Below are 21566 nucleotides of genomic sequence, written 5' to 3'. Positions count from 1 at the left end.
GAGGGAGAGAAAAAAAAATCAATGTTCAAGAGAAGCATCAGTTGATTGCCTCTTGCACACCCGCAACCCAGGCGTGTGCCCTGACCAGGAATCGAACCAGTGACCTTTCGGTTTTCGGGACAACACTCAACTCACTGAGCCACCTCGGTCAGGGTGGCATGTTCTCTTTAGTGAGCTTCTGTTCCTGCGCTTTGCCCATTTTCTAATTGGATTATTTATTTTTACTGTTTTTAATTTTTGAACTTTGAGAGTTTAAAAAATGTATTCTAGATACATAAGTACTTTTTAGATATGTCATTTGCAAATACGTTCTTACAGTCTGTAGCTGTCATTCATCCTCTCATTGGGGCCTTTCACAGAGTAAAAAAGTTTTCTTTTTGATGAGGCCCAATTTATCAAATAATCCATTTGTGTATTGTGCCTTTGGAGTCAGGTCTAAGAACTCTGCCAGTAGCCTGAAGGTCCTGCAGATTTTTTCCTATTTTTTCTGTACTTTACAGTTTTACATGTAAGTCTGTCATCCATGTAGAGTTACTTTTTGTGTGAGGTTTAGGGCAAGGTTTATTTGTTGTTGTTGTTTATGGATGTCCAGTTGCTCCAGTGACATTTGTTTAAGAGACCATTCTGTCTCTATTGAATTCTTTTTGCACCTTTATGAAAAGTCAGCTGGAAAAAAAAAAAAAGCCCTGGCTGGTGTAGCTCAGTGGATTGAGCTCGGGCTGCAAACCAAAGTGTCGCAGGTTCGATTCCCAGTCAGGGCACATGCCTAGGTTGCAGGCCATGACCCCCAGCAACTGCACATTGATGTTTTTCTCTCTCTCTTTCTGCCTCCCTTCCCTCTCTAGAAATAAATAAATAAAATCTTAAAAAAAAAGTCAGCTGGGTGTAGTCATGCGGGTCTGTGGGTCTGACTCTGGGTTCTCTGTCCTGTTCTGCTAATCTCCGTGTCTGTCCCTCGACATGCCACACCGTCTTGGTTACTGTTGTAATCTAGTATTGGGTAGTGTTACTCCTCCCACCTTATTCTTCTTTTCAAAAATCTTCTTAACTGTTATTTTATGTTTTTTTTTTTCAAATATACAATATTATTATGGCCTATAGTTCATGCTGTACCTTCCATTCCAGGACTTCTTTATCTTGTAACTGGAAGTGTGTGCCTTCTGACCACCTTTGCCCATTTCACCCACCCCTTACTCCTGCTTCTGACAACCACCCATATGTTCTCTGTATTTATCAGTTCTTTTTTTTTATTCCACATATAAGTGAGATCATACAATATTTGTCTCTTTTTTTTTGCCATGCAAATATATTTTTAAATTTTTAAAATGGGATTAGAGAGATCTTTTTAGTGTAACTCAAAGCATGTCGTCTCTTCTTTTAAGATCTTTTCAAGGTGTCCTGTAGCATGCAGGATGAAATCCAGACTTATGTCAGCTCCAAGCTGCGGTCCCTGCCCCTCCCTGGCCTCATTGCTCTGGGTTTCACTTTTGGTCACTGCCACCGTACTTGTCTAGTTTCCTTTATTTCCTCTTTCCCCAGGGGCCTCTGGGAGGCGGAGTCTCTCATGCCTTCACCCAGGGTCTAATCTGACCTCCTCCTTTGTCTGGTGGAGGCAGGTGGGCAGAGGTCAGCAGGGTGGAACCTGTGGGGGCCAGGTAGAAATGTGGGAAGGCCCATCAGGGCAGCCTCAGAGCTAGAGGACCTGGACAACCTGTCATCTTGGGATCCCAAGCCCCAAGTGGCACTGCAGTGCTCGGTGCAAGGTTGCCCTCTCTCTGTTCCGCCCTGGGCCTGGATTGGACGGCCTCAGTGGCCCTAGGGGGTGGTGGTGTAAGTGTGTCCCCTAACAGAGAGGTGTCCCAGTGTGAGCCTGCCACCACAGTCTGCCCCCTCCCTGAAGCCCCAAAGACATATTTGCTGATGGAGGAGCCCCAGCCTATTACCCTTAAACACTCGGGGCTGCCAACAGTGGCGAATGGGTCATTGGTGACACTGGTTCCATGGGACAACTGTATTTTAGTTAAAACACCTTCTCAACAAGCTAGTGAAACTGTGGTAGCTGGCCAGGAACAGCTGGCCTCTGTCTCTCCCTCTTCCCCTCTCTGTGTATCAGCTGCCCTTCTCATTGCCCTGTCCACTATCACTGGGATACTCACTTCATGACCAGCGAGCTTTGCCTCTATCTCTCAGTTTAGTCTAAAGCCCCAAGGCCTTAAGGCCATCACCCCCATTTTCCAAATCAGTAAATTGTGGCTTAGAAAGATTCCCTAACTCCCCCAAGCTCCCACAGTGAATGAAAGTGGAAACAGGTCTGCCAGACCCAGAGTCCTTGTCACTGACCACTGCTTTTTTCACGCCCCCAGTTGGACCCAGCGGTCCTCCTTCCTTCTCTCCCAGAGCCTGCTCCTCCATTCCTCAGAGCCACCCCTTACCATCATGCAGGCTGTGCACTGCACGACTCCACAGTCAACATAGATGTGTAGAATCCCCTTGGGGCAATTTGCCATGAGATGGCAGTAAAGGGCTTTGAGGAAGGGGCACATTTTTCTAATTTGCACAGAGTAGCCTTTTGGGCTGTCTTGTGGTCCTTGCAACTCTCTGCCCGCATGTCCTCCTCCTCTCCCTGGTAGGTATGTCTGGCATCCTGATTGCCTTCCTACAGGACCAGCAAGGTCTTCACAGAGCATGGCCCGAGGGATCTAATCTCTTCTGGTGGAATGCTAGTGCCTCGTGACACCTTGTGACACCACTCCTCAGTGGGCCCTGTACTTATTAAGAGGCATGTTTACGTGTGTGTGAAAGGTCACCTCACCTCCAGACTGTAACTACCCCTTCCCCAGGTGAGAATGTTCTGTGAGCAAGATGAGACTTGCCCATGGAATTCCTGGGATGCACAGGCCAGGTGGATGAACCTTATGAGCCAGGTATATTGGTCCTTCAAGCTGATACTACAGGGCTGAGGGGAGGCAGCTTCAGTGTTGTGGAACCACATTGGACACGACACCCCACAGATTTTGGAGATGTGGGGAGGGGATCTGGAGAGGATGGACCTTGTCTCAAGAGCACCAGGCTCACTACATGGATGGTTTCAGCACCAAGTGGGGGAGAGATGAAGCTGGAAGTAGGGTGGTGGGAGCTGGCCTGGGGTCTGGGGAGGAGGTGGAGAGGGAGGGCCAGTTTCCTGGAAGTGGTGGAGGGAAGAGACACTTAGGCTGCAGTGGGGAAGGGGGAACACCCTCAGTCTGGCCTGAGGGTGGAAAGACAAAGGAGAGGTTGATCCCGTTGGAGAACCTGGGCTTGGCCCTACGTGCTGGCTTCCCTGTGGGCGATGGTGGGGCTCTCCTGGAATGCTAGGGCTCCCACAACTCCCCCATTCCTTTATTTGAGCCTGTACCCTGTCTTACCTCAATTCCTCACTCCCAAAGCATAGAACTCGCTCCTGGCAGGGGAATCTGACCTGCTCTACCTCTCCAGCTCTCCTGCACCCATTTTATGCTTCTATATCTTTTTCTGCTGCCGAGGAGCAGATGATCTCCTGCATCTTTGACCCCAGACCTGCCACTCTTAATTACAACAGCTGTGAGCATGCTCTCTCTACCCAGTCATCCTGAGCTGTTATTGTGGCTAGTTGGGAGTGAGGCTGGTGAAGGTTAGATGAGGTTCCCTACTGAACCCTCTTAAGACTAGATGGTCCTAGGAGTCCACCTTGGCTAGTTGGGAGGGGGGCTGCTGGAGTGCTGAGGAGAAGCGGGAGTGCTGGTCAGGAGGCAGGAAGGGGCTGACCACAGGAGGTGCCGAGTGGAGGGGACCATCCCTGGGTGGTGGCAAAAGACTTAAGTGTGTGTGTGTATGCTGTTAGGGGAGGGGTGTCTGGAACAGAAGCTGCTCAGAGATCTAATATAACTTCCCTGCTCCCGCTCCCCGCTCGTCCCCCACCTTTTGTTTTACAGCTGAGGAGACCAAGGCCCAAAGAGAGAGATGGTGTTGCTGGGGAGAATCTTTCTGGCCCCAGGCCCAGTGCTATGTGGGATGTGAGTCCCTTATCCTCCTCTTTGTTTCCTGGAAGCAGACTTGGGATCTGGACTGCAGATGTGTCCTCTGTGAACACAGACGTTTCTGTGGTCACACCCCTGGTAGAAAGGCCTCTTTCTCCACCAAGTTTGCTTCCTGCTGGGCTTCCAGACCCCACTTGCAGCCCCTTCTGTTTCTCCCCAGAACCAGCCTAGGCTGAGCCCTTTGCTCAGGCCTTGTTGCCAGAGTAACAAGCCTTTCCTAAGCCTGGAATGCGGATGGGAAATATACTGGGTTGAAGTACTGACACTGGTGGGAGAAGTAACTTGTAGGGACAGGCCTGGGCCCTGATTCCTAGGTTTCTGTCTTCTAAAACTCTGTGTCTGAGGCCTAGTAGTTGCCATGGCAACCCAGCACTTGTTGAACTGGACTGATGAACAGCTAGCTGTGTGGCCACCCCCTGGACTTCAAGATGCTGGAGGCTGCTGGATGGGCATGGCTGGACATAAACCCTCCCAATCAACTTCTCCACACAGTGACCTCCTAACCACTCCCCACCTTCCACCTTCCAGTGCTAACATAAGTCTCCTTCCCTTCCCCCCACAGAGGGACTCTCAGCCAATTATTGCTCTGGAATCCTGACACCAGGCTTCCTTCCCTGGAACCCACAACACTCCACCGGTCTCCCACCTCCCACTCTTTTTCCTCCTGCCTTCACTCATTTCTCTTGGCAAATCTGTAGAGGCTGGAGAAACCTTCTTAAGACTAGATGGTCCTTATGACCAAATCCTTCCTACCTCAGGGCCTCCAGTCCCAGCTCTCCTCTCCAGGGATGGGGACATTGCCAAGGTGAAGTTGTGGGCAAGACCCTGGGGCACACAGTTGTCTGAGTCTGAGCTGCAACCCAGACCTTTCTTCAGGCTGTATTAGTTTTTTGGAGCTACTGTGACAAATTGCCATCAACTTGGTGGTTTAAAACAACAGATATCCATCCTGTTATAGTTCTGGAGGGCAGAAGTCCAAAATCAGCTTCACTGATCCAAAATCAAGGTGTTGGCAGAGCTGTGCTTTCCCTAGACGCTCTAGAGGAGAAACCATTCCTTGCCGTGTCTGGTCTCATGGCTGCTGGCACTCCTTGACTATGGTCACATTATTCTGGTCTCTGCCTTTGTCACATCGCCCCCTCTCCTGTATCAAGTCTCCTGCTTCCTCCCACTTATACAGACCTGGTATCTTTGAGAGGCCGTTATTCAGCCTACTGCAACAGCCTTCCCCCAAATATACACACAATAGTGATAATTTAGTCTAGGAGCTGAGCATCAGCCAGGAAAGGAGATAAGAAATGGGAGAGATCCTAGGACCAGGACTAGGCCAAACTCTCAGGAGCCTCCAGGCAGGGGAGTGGGTGGGTATGGGGGGTGGGCAGAAAGACCAGAAGGGATGACTGCATGTCTCCCCAAGTTGTGCACCCCAAATAATATCTGTGCAAAGACCTCCTTCGTGCCACCTGCCTCGCTCCCAGGTTAGGAAGTGCTAGGCATTGTGGGTAAGAGCCTGGGCAGTCAGACAGACCTTGGGGTTGACTGAAGCATCACCAATTACCAGCTGTGGCTCTCAAAATATGGATCAGCATCATCCGTATCATCTGGGAGCTTATTAGAAATGCAATTTCTCAGGTAATACCTACTGAATCAGAAACTCTGAGGTGGAGCCCAGCATTGTGTTTAATAAGCCTTTCAGGAGAGCCTGACACATGCTGGAGTTTGAGAACCACAGTTTTAGACCTCGCTGAAAAAAACACAGCTAATGAGACCTATAACAACATACTGTAACTGGTGGGATTTAACAAAATTATGTACATGAAGGACTGACTGTGGTGTTTGGATCTTCAGAGCAAGTGCTCAGGAGGTATTAGTGGGATGAAGGAAGGAACTCTAGAACAAGTAATGGGATAGAGTGGTGTGGTTTTCATTCACTCAACAAACACCTACTGAGTGCTATATCCCGACTGTTTTTTTTAATCCTTATGCAAGGGTATTTTTTTCATTGCTGTTAGAGAAAAAGAGAGAAGGAAAGAGAGAATGCACAACAAACCCACCATCTGGGTACATGCCCTGACTGGGAATCAAACCTGCAAACCTTCAATCTATGGGAAGATGCTCCAAGCAACTGAGCCACACCTGACAGGGCCTGCCTGAGGTGGTTTTAATGGTGATTCATCACAGTCCCCTACCTTGCCAAGTTCCCAATTGCTGGGGTAGGCAGATGGTCACAGTGTGGGGTGAGAAGTGCCCGAGCTGAGGGATATTCATTTGGGCTGAGGGAGCCCAAAGATGGGAGGAAGGAAATATTATTGTTTTAGATGCTTTCACGCACGCATTATCTTTTAAATCTATGAAAACACTGGAGTGTGGTCCTATTTCCTACACCTGCTTGCTGTGTGACTTTAAGCAAATCACTCGGCCTCTTTGTATGTAGATATATTTCCTCTGCAAAATGGGACTAATACCGTACAAGGTTTTGTTTCAAGCAGCTAGCACAAGGCCTAGCATATAATAGGTCCTGGAAGTTGTTAAATCCTCCTAGCAATTCTGTGATGTAGGAGTTAACATTCATTTTTTTAAGTCTAGAAAGAGAGAAACATGTTAGAGACCTAGGCCAAGGTTGGTTACTGCAATCTGGTTCAAGTTGTGTACCATGCTGAGCTCCCTGGCAGCCAGGGCATGGGATGGAATGTGATGGTTATCAGGAGACTTGCTTACTTACATAACAAAAGGAGATGGCTCGGCTCCTTGGGGGACCCTAAGCAGGGCTGCCTCTAGGCTGGCCTTCTCCACCTGCCCTCTTTTCACTCCAGCTCCCAGCTTGTGGGTGAGGTGGTTGGACTGCAGGAAGCAGAGTTGCTTCGGCGAAGGTGCACCTGAGTCATAAACCTGCTCAGATTCAAGGGGACATAGTCTCCATCCTCGAAAGGAGTGTCAAAGAATTTTTGGTCAATTTTTAAAAATTACCACATTCATCAAATCCCAAACTGTCAGAACCAGGGATAGTGTTTATAACCTGAAGAGTAGTTTTCTCTCATTTGACAAACATTTATCTTCTCTGTCTGGAGCAGACCTTGTGCTAGGCTCTGGGGAGCACAGTTTCCCCTCACCTGAGCAGAAATGGCAGAGGTGGTGTGGGGAGAGGAAGGGTGGAGCATCACACAGAGGCAGGTCCCCTGGGCTCTGGCCCTGGCTCTGTACCTATCAGCTGGTGACCCTGGGTCAGTTTTCTCATAAGTTTTAAGGTCCACTCTGCACTGGACACCCAGGTTCTAGGACAGGGCTCAGCCTGTGTCCAGGCACCTCTTGGGGGCAGCCTGGGGAAGATGAGGAGAGATTGGGCAGAGACATAAGCTGAGATAAAGGGGTTTGGAGGCCTGGCTCACGCCTTGGACAAGGGCAGGCGGGGGTCTGTAGAGGCTGGAGACCCCTGCCCTAGTAGTTTTGGGGGAGAAGAGTCCTCTTGCCCCACATGAGCTTCCCAGAGTCTCAGCAGCAGTGGACACCAGAAGGCTCTTTGCCATTTCTTGCAGACTCAGGACCAAGGCAGGACCTCAGAGCTTTGGTTCCCTCTCAGGTGTCCTTTTACCCCTGACCCTGGTCCCTCTTCAGGTTTCTGCCCAGCTGCTCAAGATGTTACTACTATGAACCATAGCCCCAGCCTCCAGGGGTCCCTTAATAATGTCCCAGCCCCAAATACCTCCTCTCTGCCACCATGACCCCTCCTCTCCATCCCTGTCTCCCACCCTGTATTTTCCTGCTGGTTGTTGGCATTTGGTAGATGGTCGTGGGGTCACTGCACAGAGTGGAGACCAAGGCACTCAAATCCTTCTCTTCCACCAGCCATTCCCAGGCTGTGGAAAGACCTCACTGCCTGAATAGAGGTTTCCATGGAATCACCCTTCACCCCAAGATCCCCCAACAGCAGGAGACCCTCCTGCATGTCCAACCTCATAGAGCTACAGGCTGCCTCCATTCCATTTTTTGAGATCTTCAGCACTGACTCCCTGCCCAGCAGAGATCTGTCTGGGCCTGTATACCAGCATAAAGCCAGCAGCTTGCCACATGTCCCTCTGCGTAGTTAAATTCCCCCTATCAATGGTCCAATTTTCCTGGCTTATGGCCATATCTTTGATGGTTCTTACCTCACCCACCCTTAAAGCTCCAGTGGTTTCAGACCAGCTTCTTCCCAGGCTCTTTTAGGCCCAAACCAACTGTCATCAACCTTCTGTTCCCTGTGTTGACATCAAGAACATCCCCTTGTCAGCAAGCTTAGGCCCTCAGTCCAATATTCCTCCCTTTGCCAAGTCTAGCTCCATTGAATTTTCTACATCCAACTCTAAAAATCTGTTTCATTCTTTTCCTAGCTTCATCCAGTTTCCCCTTCTTTATTCTCTTCTCCACCCAGACAAGCAGACAACTTCTGACCCTATTCCCTACTCTTAACTCTTCTTCATCCCAGAGTCTGGCCTCATCCCCTACCCCTGGAGACTCTCACTAAGACTCTCATCCTGGCCCTCCTATAATCCTTTCCCTGGTGCTGGAGGGGCAGGGTCAGTGTATTGGTCTGGAACAGACCTGTGCATTCCTCTCTGAATCTCAATCTGTTCCTTCTGCATTGAGAGAAAGGAGTAGTGGGCTCAGGCTCGAACTTCTGCTAGGGGGGTTATGAACCCCTGACATTACGTCGGATGGGGGAAAGTATGCTGTGTATGCCTGGAGGGTGGGTCAAAGCCATTGAAGTGCAAGGTCAGCCACTCCTATCCTCCAGTAGTCCCTGTGTGACAGGGACACAATGTGGAAGTGTCTCTGGGTTGATCCATAGGCAGTAGCCATTTTTGGAGTGGGAGACGGGAAGTGAGGGATCTCTGCAGAAGGGGTTTGCAGAGGGTGGTGGTAGAGGGTTGCTGCCTCATTTCTTTGACTTGTCCTGACCTTATTGGAGGGTGTCTTTGTGGATGGAACCTTTACTCTTCTCCTGCCCCCTCAGCCCTGATGGGTCTTCCCAGCTGCCCTCTGCAGCAGTCCCAGCCACTCCATGGGGCATTGCATTGGAGGCATCCCACCACAACTCGATGGCATGGTTCCTTGAAGGACCCCTGACCCTGTCCTGTCTCCTATCCCACCTAGCCCACCCAGAGCTTCTGACCAGCAGAAGCTTGGGGATAACCCTGAATGACCCCTTCCAGGACACACTTGTCTTCTCCAAACTGGGATTCAGGTCTGGGATGCCCCTCCCAGATGACTACAGGGACCACCACCACTACTTGGTGAAGTCTAACCCACAAAGACAGAACCTAAGAGCCTAAAGTGTGACCTCTTCCTAGGGGTTTTCTTTGTGCCTCTTTCCCTCCTCCTTCAGCGTTCCCTTTCTGTCCTTACCCCACTCTTCCCTGGATGGCAGTTGATGCAGAGGTGAGACCTCTCCAGCCTGGAGAGTGAAGGGAAGTGCTAGTTGATGAGGCAGAGGGCACTACACAGTAATCTCAGGTAATGGTAGCTTTTCTGTTTTTCTCTTTTGCTTAGAATAGAGGAGGGTTCAGTTCCTGAACCATATTTACAATTTCTCTCCTCACTCCTTTCTTCTGGATTCCTCCTTTCCACCTTTTACTGTCCTAAGTCAGGGTGTAGTTTAGTGGGGCATATAATTGGAATCCATCTTTGCATATAACTACAACATGCTGCCTCAAGACTAAAGTTAAGGATAGAGAATCTTCCTCACTTATCAGTATCTTCTTAAAGGAGGTATTTTATTCTTTATTATTTATTAAGATTTTACTTATTTTTAGACAGAGGGGAAGGAGAGAGGGAGAGAAACATCAGTGTGTGGTTGCCTCTCAAGAGCCCCCTTCTGGGGACCTAGCCTGCAGCCCAGGCATGTGCCCTGACTGGGAACCCAACCAGCGACCCTTTGGTTTGCAGCCTGACACTCAATCCACTGAGCTACACCAGCCAGGGCGGATTTTTTTTTTTTAAGAGGAAAAGCAATTCTAGACTTTCAGCCTGGTCCAGCCAAAAAAATCCTAGAAAGAGTGGGGGCAGGACTGAGACCCCTTATTCCCTAACATTAATGTTGTTTCTTTAAAGTCATTAGATTTACTTTTCACTTCCTGAAGGCCCACAACATAAGCTATCAAACAGAATGGTTTGTTTTTATCTCTGTCTGGGCCTAGGAAGAGGTATTGGCTAGATTTTAAGGCTGGGGAATTAAGTTCACGGCATTTGCAGCTAGGATTCCTATAGAGCCTTTATAGCCATCAGCACAGTCAAGGCCTGGGGGGCAGTTCCAAGTTTCAGCTCCAACACTTCCTGTGTGACAAAGCTACCTCAGCCTCCTTAAAAACAAACAAACAAAACACCGGAAAATAAAAAGCTTTTTACCATAGAAACATTCACATACTCGAGGTATGTCTGGAAACGGTCCAACCATTGTTAATATAATCAGAAGGATTTGTGTGACATTGATGTAAACTGGCAGCCAAGGAGAGCGGACTGGAATGCACATGTGTGAGCAATCACCACTTCACTGTACTAGGCAGTGGGGGTGGTAGATGCTGTTGAGTGAGCATGTGTACTGTGTGGCCATTGCATCCAAAATGACTGAGTGTGTACAGCAATAAATCTGCATCAAATTTTGTGTTAAGCTTGAACATTTCTCCTTGGAAACTATTTGGATGATTCAGAAATCTGCAGCTATGGGCAACTGGTGATTGGCAGCTTCATCATGACAACGTGCCTACTCATGGCATGCATCATATCTCATGCAGAGTTCTTTTTGGCAAAACATCAAAACACCTAGTTGACTCAGCCCCTCTACAGCCCAGATTTGGTGCCCAATGACATTTGGCTTTTTTCAAAACTAAAATCATCACCCTGGCCGGTATAGCTCAGTGGATTGAGCGAGGGCTTGCGAACCAAAGGTTTGTGGTTTGATTCCCAGTTGGGGCACATGCCTGGGTTGTGGGCCAGGACCCCAGTAGGGGGCATGTGGGAGGCAACCACACGTTGATATTTTCCTCTCTTTTGCCTTCCCTTCCCCTCTCTCTAAAAATACATAAATAAAATCTTTTAAAAAATCATCTTTGTAAGGGAATAGATTTCAGACCATAGATTAGATTTAGGAAAATATGATAGGGCAGCTGACAGACTGGGAGAACTGTGTGAGGTCCTAAGGTGATTACTTTGAAGGGGACTGAGACATCACTGTCTCATGTACAATGTTTCTTATATACTCTTCAATAATGTCTCTATTTTTCATAGTAGATGGCTGGGTACTTTCTGGATATACCTGGTATATACAAAAATAAAGAAAATGTTATAATAAACCAATGTACCTATTACCCAACTTCAATAAGAATCCTCATCCGAGGATATGTTTATTGATTTTTAGAGACAGAGGAAGAGAGAGGGAGAGATATCTATGTGAGAAACATCAATCGGCAACCTTCTATATGCATCCTGACCTAGGATCAAACTTGCAACCTAGATATGTGCCCTGATCAGGAATCAAACCTGCAACCTTTTGGTGTATGGAATGACCCTCCAACTGAGCCATTTGGCCAGGGCAGATATGCTTTTTAATTTAAGCCATGAATTCATACAGATACTTCCTAATTAAATCAAGACTACAAGGAATTTGTATAAATCAGATTTTAGAACTGCATCATTTTTCCTGTTCTAATACAAATAAACATAATTATTTCCCCCCAATGTTTTATTGTGGCAAAATATGCATAACACAAAATTTATCACCTTAACCTTTTTAAGTGTACATTGTGTTATTAAATATACTAATAATGTTGTGCAAGTATTACTACCATTCATCACCATAACTCTTTTCATCTTATAAAACTGAAACTCTGTATCAGAGATTTTCAACTGGTGTGCCACAAGAATTTTTAAAGCATGTAACACCTATTTAGTCAGGGGACTTGACCTCTTTTCCTTTAGACTGTCAAATAAAATAACAGCCAACACTATGATAGCTGTCCAATGCAAATAAATAAAAATTATGCCTATTTTTGTCAGATCGGCAAAAAAATATAGTTTGGTGTGCTGCAGAATTTTAGTAATTATTTTAAGTTTGTCATGAGGTGAAAAAGGTTGAAAATCGCTGCTCTAAACCCATTAACTTCCCATATCTCCCTCCTCCTCCCCAGCCCTTGGCAACCACCCATTCTACTATCTGTCTTTATGATTTTAACCACTTTAAATACCTTATATTAGTGGGATCATACAGTGTTTGTCTTTTTTTGACATTCAGTAGTTTCTATACTATACTAGTTTCTATACTAGTTTCAGGTGAACAGCATAGTGATCAGACAACCATATAATTTATGAAGTAATCTCAACATAATTATGTTTTAGCCTACACATTTCACCTATTCCTGACAATATGACTACTGAATACAATTTAAGATTTTATGGCAATTTTTTAAAATGGCAGTTGATTTTGTCCTTAGGGTAGATCTTTGGATGTACAGTTAAATCAGTGTGTTTTCAAGTCATTCAGAAGAGTTCCCTTCTCTTCATTTAGGCCACCAACTAGACAAACATTTAGGTTCATGTGTTTCATTTTACTTTCAATCTTTAGGGTCTGATTTTTTTTAAATTAATTTTTATCACATAATCTTGTAAATCATAGGTTTCCACAGTCAAATAAACAAAGTATATTCAAAGTCTTGTCTCTTTTCCCTTCATTCTATTCTCTTTTCCAAGTTAAGTAACCATTGAAAATCTTAAATGTTATACTTCCATTAAAAAAGTAAGTATTTATTTACATTTGTAGCTCCCTACTCCCTTTTACAAATGAAGAGTAGAAGGAATGAGCTTACTTTATTACTGACTTCAGCAGGTAAGCCTCTAGTGTTCACCACTGAGATCCTCGAAAACTTTTGTAAAACGAGGGCAACGCTATCGATTCTATCTGATCTTCCACAGCATTTCTTAGGAAGATAAAGGATGTGAATACTCTCAAACTGAAAAGTGATACACAAACATGCCTGCTGAATTAACTAATTTTTACTAATTAACTAATTTTTGGTAGATCCTCGGAGTCCTGAACCCAAGAACAGAGGTTCACAGAATTGAGAGGACTTGCCTAAGGAACATAGGGAGTGAGCAGACCTCCACCCTTCTGGTTTGGAGTCTAGGGGTTAGATAAACCCACGAAACCCTTCTTAAAAAACACCCCCCCCCCAAAAAAAACCCCACAAAACTATGCAACATACAAACATCTATTTTTATAGAGACAAATAGTTTAGGAGACCCACGAAAAGGAAAAAGTCAAAAAGCCTCATGGCTGAGTGAGGCAGTTAACGCTCGGGTAACCATGGGGCAGGAGGCTGGTCAGTGAGCCCTGCCCTCAAACTGGGAAGCTCTGGTCCTAGTTCAGAGGGGACAGAAAACCTGGAGATGCTGTGAAGTCACGGAGTAGGGAGGTCCAATACAGGAAAGCTGGACAGTTAAGTTAAAGCTGTCCGATTTAGCATCTTGACAGGGAGGGCTGACACATATGGGACTCCAGCAGAAGCTTTCCTGGTGAAGAGATCAATGGGCAAGAACACCTTGTCGTAGATTTTGAAAGGAGAAATGGTGCTGATGAGGATCCGTAGGACTTCCACAGGTTTCAGCCCTAAAAATCCTAGCCTAGGGGTGGAGCTGAGGTTGCGGTGAGAAGCCCGCTAGAGACACGAGGAGCAACGGAAATGACGTTTAGGAGAGTCACTTGCGTAGGAACGAACGGTTTCCGGTAATGGTGTTTGGGAGGAGCCGGGGAAAGGGGGTGTGAGCGCATGCCCTGTGACCCTTGGCCCCTAGCAACCCCCTGCAGCCAGTCCAAGATGATGGGCTGCGAAGAGTCAGAGATAAAATTGGTGAAAGGGGAAGAGGCGGTGGTGTCCCCCGGACCACCTCCAGAACCCCGCACCCCGGACCCCGGAGCCCCAGTGCCCGAGCCCGGCCTGGACCTGAGCCTGAGCCCGCTGTCCGACAGCCCAGAGCGGCAGACCTGCAGCCCGAGGCGGCGGAAGTGGGGGGCAAACCAGCGGGGCGGGGCCCGCAAGGGGCGGCAGGTGAGCTGGCGTAAGGCCTGGCCGGCAGCCTGCCAATGATCCAGCACCCATTTCTTCACCATTTCTTCCTCTCTGCTACCAGGTCCGCTTCCGCTTGGCGCCACCCTCCCCGGCCCGATCCGAGCCGCAGCCGGTCACCGCCGCACCTAATGAGCCTGTGGCACCGCAGGACCTGGGTGCGCCTGCGCAGCACAGCAGCTTGGCTTTGAGCCTCGAGCTGCAGGCTGCGCGGGCCGCAGCCGCAGGCCAGTTCGATGCCACAAAGGCAGTGGAGGAACAGCTGAGAAAGTCGTTCCAGACCCGCTGTATCGTGGAGGAGAGCGTAGCAGAGGGTGAGGGGGACAGACAGCTGGCCAGGCGCGGGAGTAGGGGTGAGAGCTGCGGCTCACCCCTACTCCCCCTGCGGTCTCAGGGTTGAACGTGCCCCGCTCCAAGCGGCTTTTCCGGGACCTGGTGAGCCTGCAGGTGCCGGAGGAACAGGTTCTGAATGCTGCGCTGAGGGAGAGGTTGGCGCTGCTGCCAATCCATGCTCGAGCCCCGCCCCCAAAGGTGAGGGATTTGGTCTTGAATCCTCTTCTGTTCCCTCCCGTCTTTTGCCGAGGGTTCTTCTCTCCGAGTGTAACCTTGCTTTGGACTCCAATTCCAACAGGAACCACATGGGCCAGGGCCAGACATGACTATGCTGTGTGACCCAGAAACATTATTTTACGAATCTCCACACCTAACCCTGGACAGCTTGCCCTCTCTGCGCCTTCAACTCCGGCCGCGCCCTTCAGAGGATACCTTTCTCATGCATCAGACACTGAGGCGATGGGAAGTGTAGACCTGGAGGCTCACAGAATTGCTACAGTTAATAAGTATCAGCCCTGGTTGGCGTGGCTCAGTGGATTGAGCGCAGGCATCGCAGGTTCAATTCTAGGTCCGGGCACATGACTGGGTTGCAGGCCATGGCCCCCAGCAACCACACATTGATGTCTCTCTCTCCCTTCCCTCTCTAAAAATCTTAAAAAAAATAAGTATCAGAATAAAGTGGTTTTGCTAATAAATGGGACTTTTTCTTGGAAGCTTAAGGTGGGGTCAAGCCGCAGGTTGGAAGCTGCCTGGAAGTTTTTTGCCCCCTGCCCTTCCTTTTTTTAAGGAACTCAGTAATGACAAGTATAAAACTGGTTGAAGCCATTTCTTCCCCCTGTCTTCCTGACTAAAGTCACACCTACCACCTTTGTTTTTGATAACACTCCACTTGTTTCTTTGCACTACTTGTTTCTGATCACTTTTAACAGGTAGGTCTCAGCCCACCTGACTTGGGGAGCCTGCAAGGTAGCTACCAGCACCTAGTTATTTAAATTATCCCCCTTTACCTTCAAGAGCCTTGCCCATCTTTACACCTGACCAAAGAGTACTCATTGTTGAATGTCCAAAGCTCCAGGGACACTTGACAAGCTGAAGAGCTACATATTAAGTTAAACTGCCTATCAGTCTGGTTCCAGAGCACCAAAACAGGAGGGTACATACATGTAGGTGGGTCCTATAGCAGGTAGGTGGTCTGACCCAAAGTGCCTTTTTCTAGCTCTGTTAACTTCACTGTTAAGTTCCAAAGTTAGCCTTCTGCCAAAACTTCCACAACAACAAAAAAATTGTCAATGGGTTTTCATTTTGGAGGTGTGGGGGAAGACTTTAATTTTCACATCAAAATTTGCATCAATACCCTTTTCCTGACTAGGGTTCTATAAAGTTATGTGTAGATCTGGCAATCCATTATCTTCCCAACCACTGAAAAACCCTGAAACTATAGTTTGGGCAGAGAGGAAGAAGCACAGATGGTACTGGTACATCACCCCTTACCAGCAGCTAAAAATGCTCGACATAGGTGTGGGGGCCACTGCCCTAAACAAGTTTATTGTGCTGTTCTTACATTCCAAACCCAACCCCCTCTTTCCAATGGGGGACAGCAGAGGGATATTCACAGTACCTGCGTGCCTCCCCACCAAGCTTCCTCCTCATAGGCCTCAGTCCATCTACCCACAGTCCACTGAAACGTAGCTAGGGACAAGGGCTGAGGAAGAATGAGAATCTCTCCTTGGCAGAACAGGAGGAAGAGGCTAGAGAACTTGGTAACTCCCACCTCCTGTGCCCTAGGAGAACAGAGGTCGGCAAACAGTCCATGCCATTCAGCCCAGTGGGCTGGGAGAGAGGAAGATGGTAACCCCAGCACAGCTGGGCTTGCTGCTTAGGTACCATAAGTATAGGGAGGAGGCTGGGGCAGCAACATAGAATAAGCTTTCTGTGCAGATCCAAGAAAGGAAACTTTTTGGAGCCAGAAAGGAGAGACTGGGATACTTTCTTTCTCCCAGGTCCTTAGGAGCAGCAGGCAGCTTCTTGACACTTCTCTCTTCAGGGTGCCGTTTAGTGGCTGGGGGAATGGGCCTTGTGGAACAGGTACACAGGACGCTGGAAGCCTGAGAGGAGAGTATGCAATCAGGAGGGTAACGCAGGACCTCATGACTCCACAGGGTCTGTACCCTCCCAGCCCAGACCAGGACCAGTCTCCCTTCCTCCCGGAACAAAATAAGCCAGTTTTACCTTTGCAGGTGTTGTGGGGTGTGGCCACAAGCTCATAGCTGGAGAAGCCCACCTCTGGGGATGTCAGGTAGGAATTGAACTGCTCCGGCTTCAACTGGATTCGATAGTAGTTCTTGTAGGTTGTTTCCTAGGGAGAAGAACATGGGACCATTTCAGCTTGCTGCCTTCTCCCTTGATGGAGGATACTTTGCTCCTTGTTTAGAAAACCCTCTTTATGATTTCTTGAGGACTTTTTTGCCTTAACTAAATGAAGGATACCCCCAACTTCCACTGAAACTCCAACTCACTGTGAGAGTCTTTCTCTTGCTGTAGGATGACCAAGGTTGGGGTTCCAGGACCAGGATACCCCCAGGGCGTAGGTGCCGGTAGATTCGGCGAAACATGCGCTTCAGACCCTCATCTCCCCAGTTCAGATGCACCCACTTGGTGAGGCTGAGGCAAAGCACCACGTCATACTCGGGTTTTTGGGCCTCCACCAGCTCATCTCGATCCAGCACATAGTTACCCTGAGGGCAAGAATTGGGGATCATCAAGGTCAACAGACACATTAAAAGCACCACTGCCCCCCCCCCCCCCAATTCATATTATAGCCTCACTTTAACCTTCGGCCACAATCATCTGTGATACCCTCGGTCTAATTTTCTTGTATGGTATTGGTAAACCAAACAAAAAGGAGCCTGGGTAGTTTAAAATTGGGCAAAGTATCCATGAGATCTCCACAGTTGGGGTGAAACTGCAGAGAAAGAATGCTGGAGTTCCTCCAAGACCCTGTTCATTAAGCTGAGTGACTCAACGTTATACAAAGGGACCTAACTGCTGGTTCCTTCTCAGTAGTTAGGGCTGGCAAGGTTTCAAACTTGTTCTTTCTTCCTGAGAAGTGAAGAGCCCATCCCTTACAAAACCTTTTCCAGATAAGCTCATTACCATCCTCTGGAAACTCCATTTTTCCAATACTACCTCAGATGGTGAAACTGGAATGTTTTATGAGGAGTTATGTGAGCAGAGGTTAGAGTGAAGACATGTTACTCTCCCCTCCTGCAGAGTCTGACTCTTCTCCATTCCACAATCTAGGGTCAATGTGGAGATGATCCAAAGCCAAGCAACTTAGGTTCCTGACCATGACACTCTTCAACAAACTCTGTATCTAACAAAGTCCCTATCAAAGGACAGAAACTGTAAATATTAGCCATGACCCTAATTCTCCTCCTACCCCAAGACATTCAATGTCTGATACCTTGCTGGAGGGCAAGTTTCCATATGGACCAAATTCTCTACAGAGCATTAGCAGTAACCCCCAAGAAAAGGCGGATTGGTCAGGATTAGTCCAGGTAAGGGATCAGGGCAAAAGGAGTCAGATCCCGTTTGGGGGCTAGCAGTCATGAGAAAGGAGCCATGGTAGAGCCCCCACCTTTCCACATTGTGAAAGAGACACCCAGTGGAATTAGTTGCAGATTCAGACCCTTCTCTTGATGCTCTCGTTCTCTGGGTGAGGACTACATGCACAGAAACCCCTCTGGCTCATGTTTTCCTGCCTCATTCTCTTTTAATCTCAACCTCATAACTGCCCCTTATCCCAAGACCCTCTTACCGTGACGAAGACAACATTGTTGGGGAAGACTGATGTGTCTGCTCCATCCAAGGGCACTTGAGGTGCAGCAATGGGACCCCGGCTGGCTGTCAGTGAGGCCGGGAAGCAGCTCCTCTTTCGGATGGTTGTGGTCCCTTCCTCACTCTCTGCCCCTGGGTCCCCCTCGGAAGTCTGGGGTGGTAGACGCAGCTCTTCAGACAAGTAGTGTCGGATATTTTGGCGGGCCGAGTGGATGAGCCGGGGGTCAATATCCAGGCCTACCATGCGGGATGGGCCCCACTTACAGGCAATGCTCAGGGTCAGATGGCCCACATTGCATCCCAGATCTAGGACGTCCCGATCCCGAAACCACTCAGGTTTCAACACCCGAAGGCGACCATCCTCACAGGAAGGATTCCGGTACCCATAGTACTTGGTATAATTCCCATACTGGAACTTGCGCTGTTGCTTTTTGAAACCTGCTGCAGGTAGTTGATGGAGGTGGTGGCGACCTCCCCCACTCCCTCGGCTCTTTTCCTTGGGACCCTGGCCTCCACCCCTAGCCCCTGCCTCTGACTTGCTGGAAGTCCTGCGACGTTTTCGATGTCGTGAGGAGGAAGACGGGAGTGCAGAGGTAACCGAGGCAGCTGGAGGAGCTGAATGGGAGCCTGAGGGACCCTGTAGGGCAGACGGAAGGGGAGACACGACCTCATCCCTGCAGTTGATGGCTGTGTTGAGTTCATAGGGCTGGGGGGCATCTCGGTTCTGGCCCCTATGCCGTTGCTGCTGTGTGGTCCCCTCCCCATGGAGTGAGGGCGTGAGGGGGGCTGTGGGCAGCACAGAGTGGCTATCGTTCCCTCCAGTTGCCTGCTGCTGCTGGTGGTGCTGTCCCCGGTGTCTATGCCGCTTCCGACCAGTCTTGAGTGGTGAAGCAAGCACTACTTGGGCCTCATCAGTGCAAGTATTGAGACTGAGCGGGTCAGTAATATCTTTGGGGATGAGAATCTCCACTGGATCTCGCCCCTTGGCCGGAAGTGGGGATGACTTAGGGGTCTCTGCATTGAGTGCGCGGCTCACTTCTTCATCCAGAAGACTATTCAGGTTCAATGGATCAAAGATATTGCCCCCCAGGAGGAAGTTGGAGGGTAATACAGAGTCACAGTCCGAATTAACCCGCCTGCGCCTCTTGAAGGCCGGATGTTTGAAGCCTCCACCACCTCCCCCTACATTGCAGCTATTTCTCCTCTTGCCCCCACCTCCCCCAGGGGGCCGGTGGGGCTGATAGCCATTACGGGGTCGAGGCGGGGCAGGGGGGCCCAGTTCTGTTCCGCCACCTCCCCGTCGCTCCTCCCCCACATCCGAAGGAGCGGCTCGCCCGTGGAGATCCGACAAGCGGGCCTCCCCGTGCGCCTGGGGGCTGCCCCCTCGTTGCTGCTGCGACTGGCCACCCCGAGGGGTGGATGAAGCCCTGGGGCTCCCCTTGCACGACCCAGAAGCCGGGACCCCAGCTGAATGTGTGCGTGGGCCCGGCCCGCGCTGCGTCCCGCCGCGGAGCTCCCCGGAGGCGGCCTCTCGGTGCAGTTGCACTGAGGGGCTGCCCCCTCCGCCTGACTCCTCTTTTAGTGGCGGCGGCGGGGCAGGGACCAGAAACAGCTCCTTCTCCGCCGCCATCTCTATCATTTCCTCCCCTTACTCTGTCCCAGGCGAGGGCTACGAGGGGGGAACCAGGGGGCTTAATCCCCCTCCTTAGACGCCGCTCCCTTCCCCCCCCTTTCCCGAGTGCGCGCGCAGCTCTGCTCTTCTCCCCTAGTCTCGCGCCCAAGCACCGCCCCCGAAGCGCGCCCCACTCGCCCGCGAGACCAAAACAAGATGCCCGCGACACCCGAAGAACTCGAGGAAGCAAACGCGCGTGCGCCGACCCTTTTCTCCTTTACCACTACCGCTTCGCCGCGAGCGCGCAGTACTGGAGCGCGTTCCTCTCGCCCCAGAAATACGCATGCGCACTCTGCCACCACCCCGGTCGCGCGCGCATCCGAGTACGAACCAACTTAACGGCTCCGGGAGTTTAAATATAGCCCCCCTCAATCCTCCCCAAAAGCCCACAACCCCAAACTGACACCCGACTTCCCTTCGCAGCTATGTTCGTGCCTACTGAAATCCTTTGTCTCTGCCGCGCGAACCCACCCACCGTAGGCGGGGGACGGGGAGCTGGTGTGAAAAGGTCTCCTTGACACCCGACCCTTGTTCCTGAGGAATGAGTCTCAGCGGTCTCCGCCCGGCTCTAAACCCAACAACCTCTCTACCCCGCCTCCTTCCTCCCCCTAGCGGGAAGCGCCTGCGCACACCCTTTTGGGCTTGCGCGGGTAGGAGCAGCACGTGCTGAAGATGACGCCCCGCCCTCCGTTTTAGGGGCGGTGACTGTTACGTGCTTCCCCAGGTTTGGTACACACGTAACTTGCGTCAGCACGACTCGGAGGGGCCTGGCTAAGGAACAAGGTGGTCCTCATGAATTATTCATTGTCTGGTCGTTCCCTTTTGCCCACCTACTTATGTTTTTGGAGGGGTGAAGTGGTGTACATTGAAAGTAGAGTAAGGGAAGGGACGTTGTGTACTGACCGTCTTCCAAGAAACTATTCTCAGTAAAATACGATAGGTCATTTTAACTCACCACCCTCCCCCCGGAAAATATTCTCTGCTGAACTGAAAAAACATCAGCACCAAAACAGCCAATGTGGTCCAACTTCCTCTTTCTCGAAATGGCCTAATTGTTCTCTCCAGAGTTCTCCAAAGCGCGATCACCTGGGGACACCACGCCCTTACCTCTACCTCCACACCCAAATCCCCGACACCAACGCCTCCGCACACCACCCAGCACCAATGTGCAAGCCCCTAACCTGTGGACTCAGACCCTACAACCACCACCATCTCGCACGAAGGCCTTCCCTAGGTCTTTGGCTTTGCGCCGCCTTATAGAAAAAAACAGCGTGGATGGGGAAGAGGTTAGGTCTGCTTGAGCCGCTGCCTCGGCCAATGGGAAGCTACTCGAAGTCCTTTCTACTGGATGTTAGGTGGCACCTTCTCCCCGCCAACGGTGCTTGGGGTGCGGGTCCTGTGGCTGAGAAGAAGGCAGTAGAGGCGAGAATGGCGTTATGGAAAGTCTCAAACAAAATATTAAAATAAAAGTGCGAGGGAAACTAGAAGGAAGAATAGGAACCAGGGAACGAAAAGAAGAAAAAGGCCGTTTGGGATAGAGAAAAGTTAGTGAGAGAACGATGCAGTTCCTTAACGTTC

At 49.6% G+C, this 21566-nt stretch overlaps 2 protein-coding genes across 2 annotated transcripts; one reads left to right on the top strand and one right to left on the bottom strand.

Annotated features, from left to right (window-relative positions):
* Nucleotides 1–13281: 13281 nt before the first annotated feature.
* PPP1R35 (protein phosphatase 1 regulatory subunit 35) lies at nucleotides 13282–14992 on the top strand. The gene is made up of 4 exons (XM_028524580.2): nucleotides 13282–14128; nucleotides 14211–14460; nucleotides 14541–14677; nucleotides 14778–14992. Exons 1-4 carry the CDS (start codon nucleotides 13850–13852, stop codon nucleotides 14949–14951), a joined length of 840 nt encoding a protein of 279 aa, XP_028380381.2. The 5' UTR covers nucleotides 13282–13849; the 3' UTR covers nucleotides 14952–14992.
* A 1000-nt stretch (nucleotides 14993–15992) lies between these two features.
* On the bottom strand, nucleotides 15993–21211 carry MEPCE (methylphosphate capping enzyme). Its single transcript, XM_028506001.2, has 4 exons — nucleotides 18297–21211; nucleotides 16996–17214; nucleotides 16709–16835; nucleotides 15993–16584 (listed from the first exon to the last, which is right to left on the bottom strand). The coding sequence occupies exons 1-4, from the start codon at nucleotides 19953–19955 to the stop codon at nucleotides 16532–16534; spliced, it is 2058 nt and encodes a 685-aa protein (XP_028361802.1). The 5' UTR covers nucleotides 19956–21211; the 3' UTR covers nucleotides 15993–16531.
* Between the last annotated feature and the right edge of the window lie 355 nt (nucleotides 21212–21566).

The sequence above is a fragment of the Phyllostomus discolor genome, chromosome 3, assembly GCF_004126475.2.
Source record: "Phyllostomus discolor isolate MPI-MPIP mPhyDis1 chromosome 3, mPhyDis1.pri.v3, whole genome shotgun sequence".
NCBI classification, from domain to species: domain Eukaryota; kingdom Metazoa; phylum Chordata; class Mammalia; order Chiroptera; family Phyllostomidae; genus Phyllostomus; species Phyllostomus discolor.
The sequence above is the reverse complement of the archived record's forward strand: the minus strand, read 5'-3'. Positions and strand labels throughout refer to the sequence as shown.

What these genes read in the sequence shown, in the direction of transcription:
- PPP1R35 (XM_028524580.2), top strand. Translation starts at nt 13,850, where the DNA reads ATGCCCTGTGACCCTTGGCCCCTAGCAACCCCCTGCAGCCAGTCCAAG. An exon ending in GGGCCCGCAAGGGGCGGCAG is followed by an intron (nt 14,129 to 14,210) that starts GTGAGCTGGCGT and finishes CTCTGCTACCAG; the next exon opens with GTCCGCTTCCGCTTGGCGCC. An exon ending in GGAGGAGAGCGTAGCAGAGG is followed by an intron (nt 14,461 to 14,540) that starts GTGAGGGGGACA and finishes CTGCGGTCTCAG; the next exon opens with GGTTGAACGTGCCCCGCTCC.
- MEPCE (XM_028506001.2), bottom strand. Translation starts at nt 19,955, where the DNA reads ATGATAGAGATGGCGGCGGAGAAGGAGCTGTTTCTGGTCCCTGCCCCG. An exon ending in ACAATGTTGTCTTCGTCACG is followed by an intron (nt 17,215 to 18,296) that starts GTAAGAGGGTCT and finishes TCTTGCCCTCAG; the next exon opens with GGTAACTATGTGCTGGATCG. An exon ending in GCAAGAGAAAGACTCTCACA is followed by an intron (nt 16,836 to 16,995) that starts GTGAGTTGGAGT and finishes TCTTCTCCCTAG; the next exon opens with GAAACAACCTACAAGAACTA.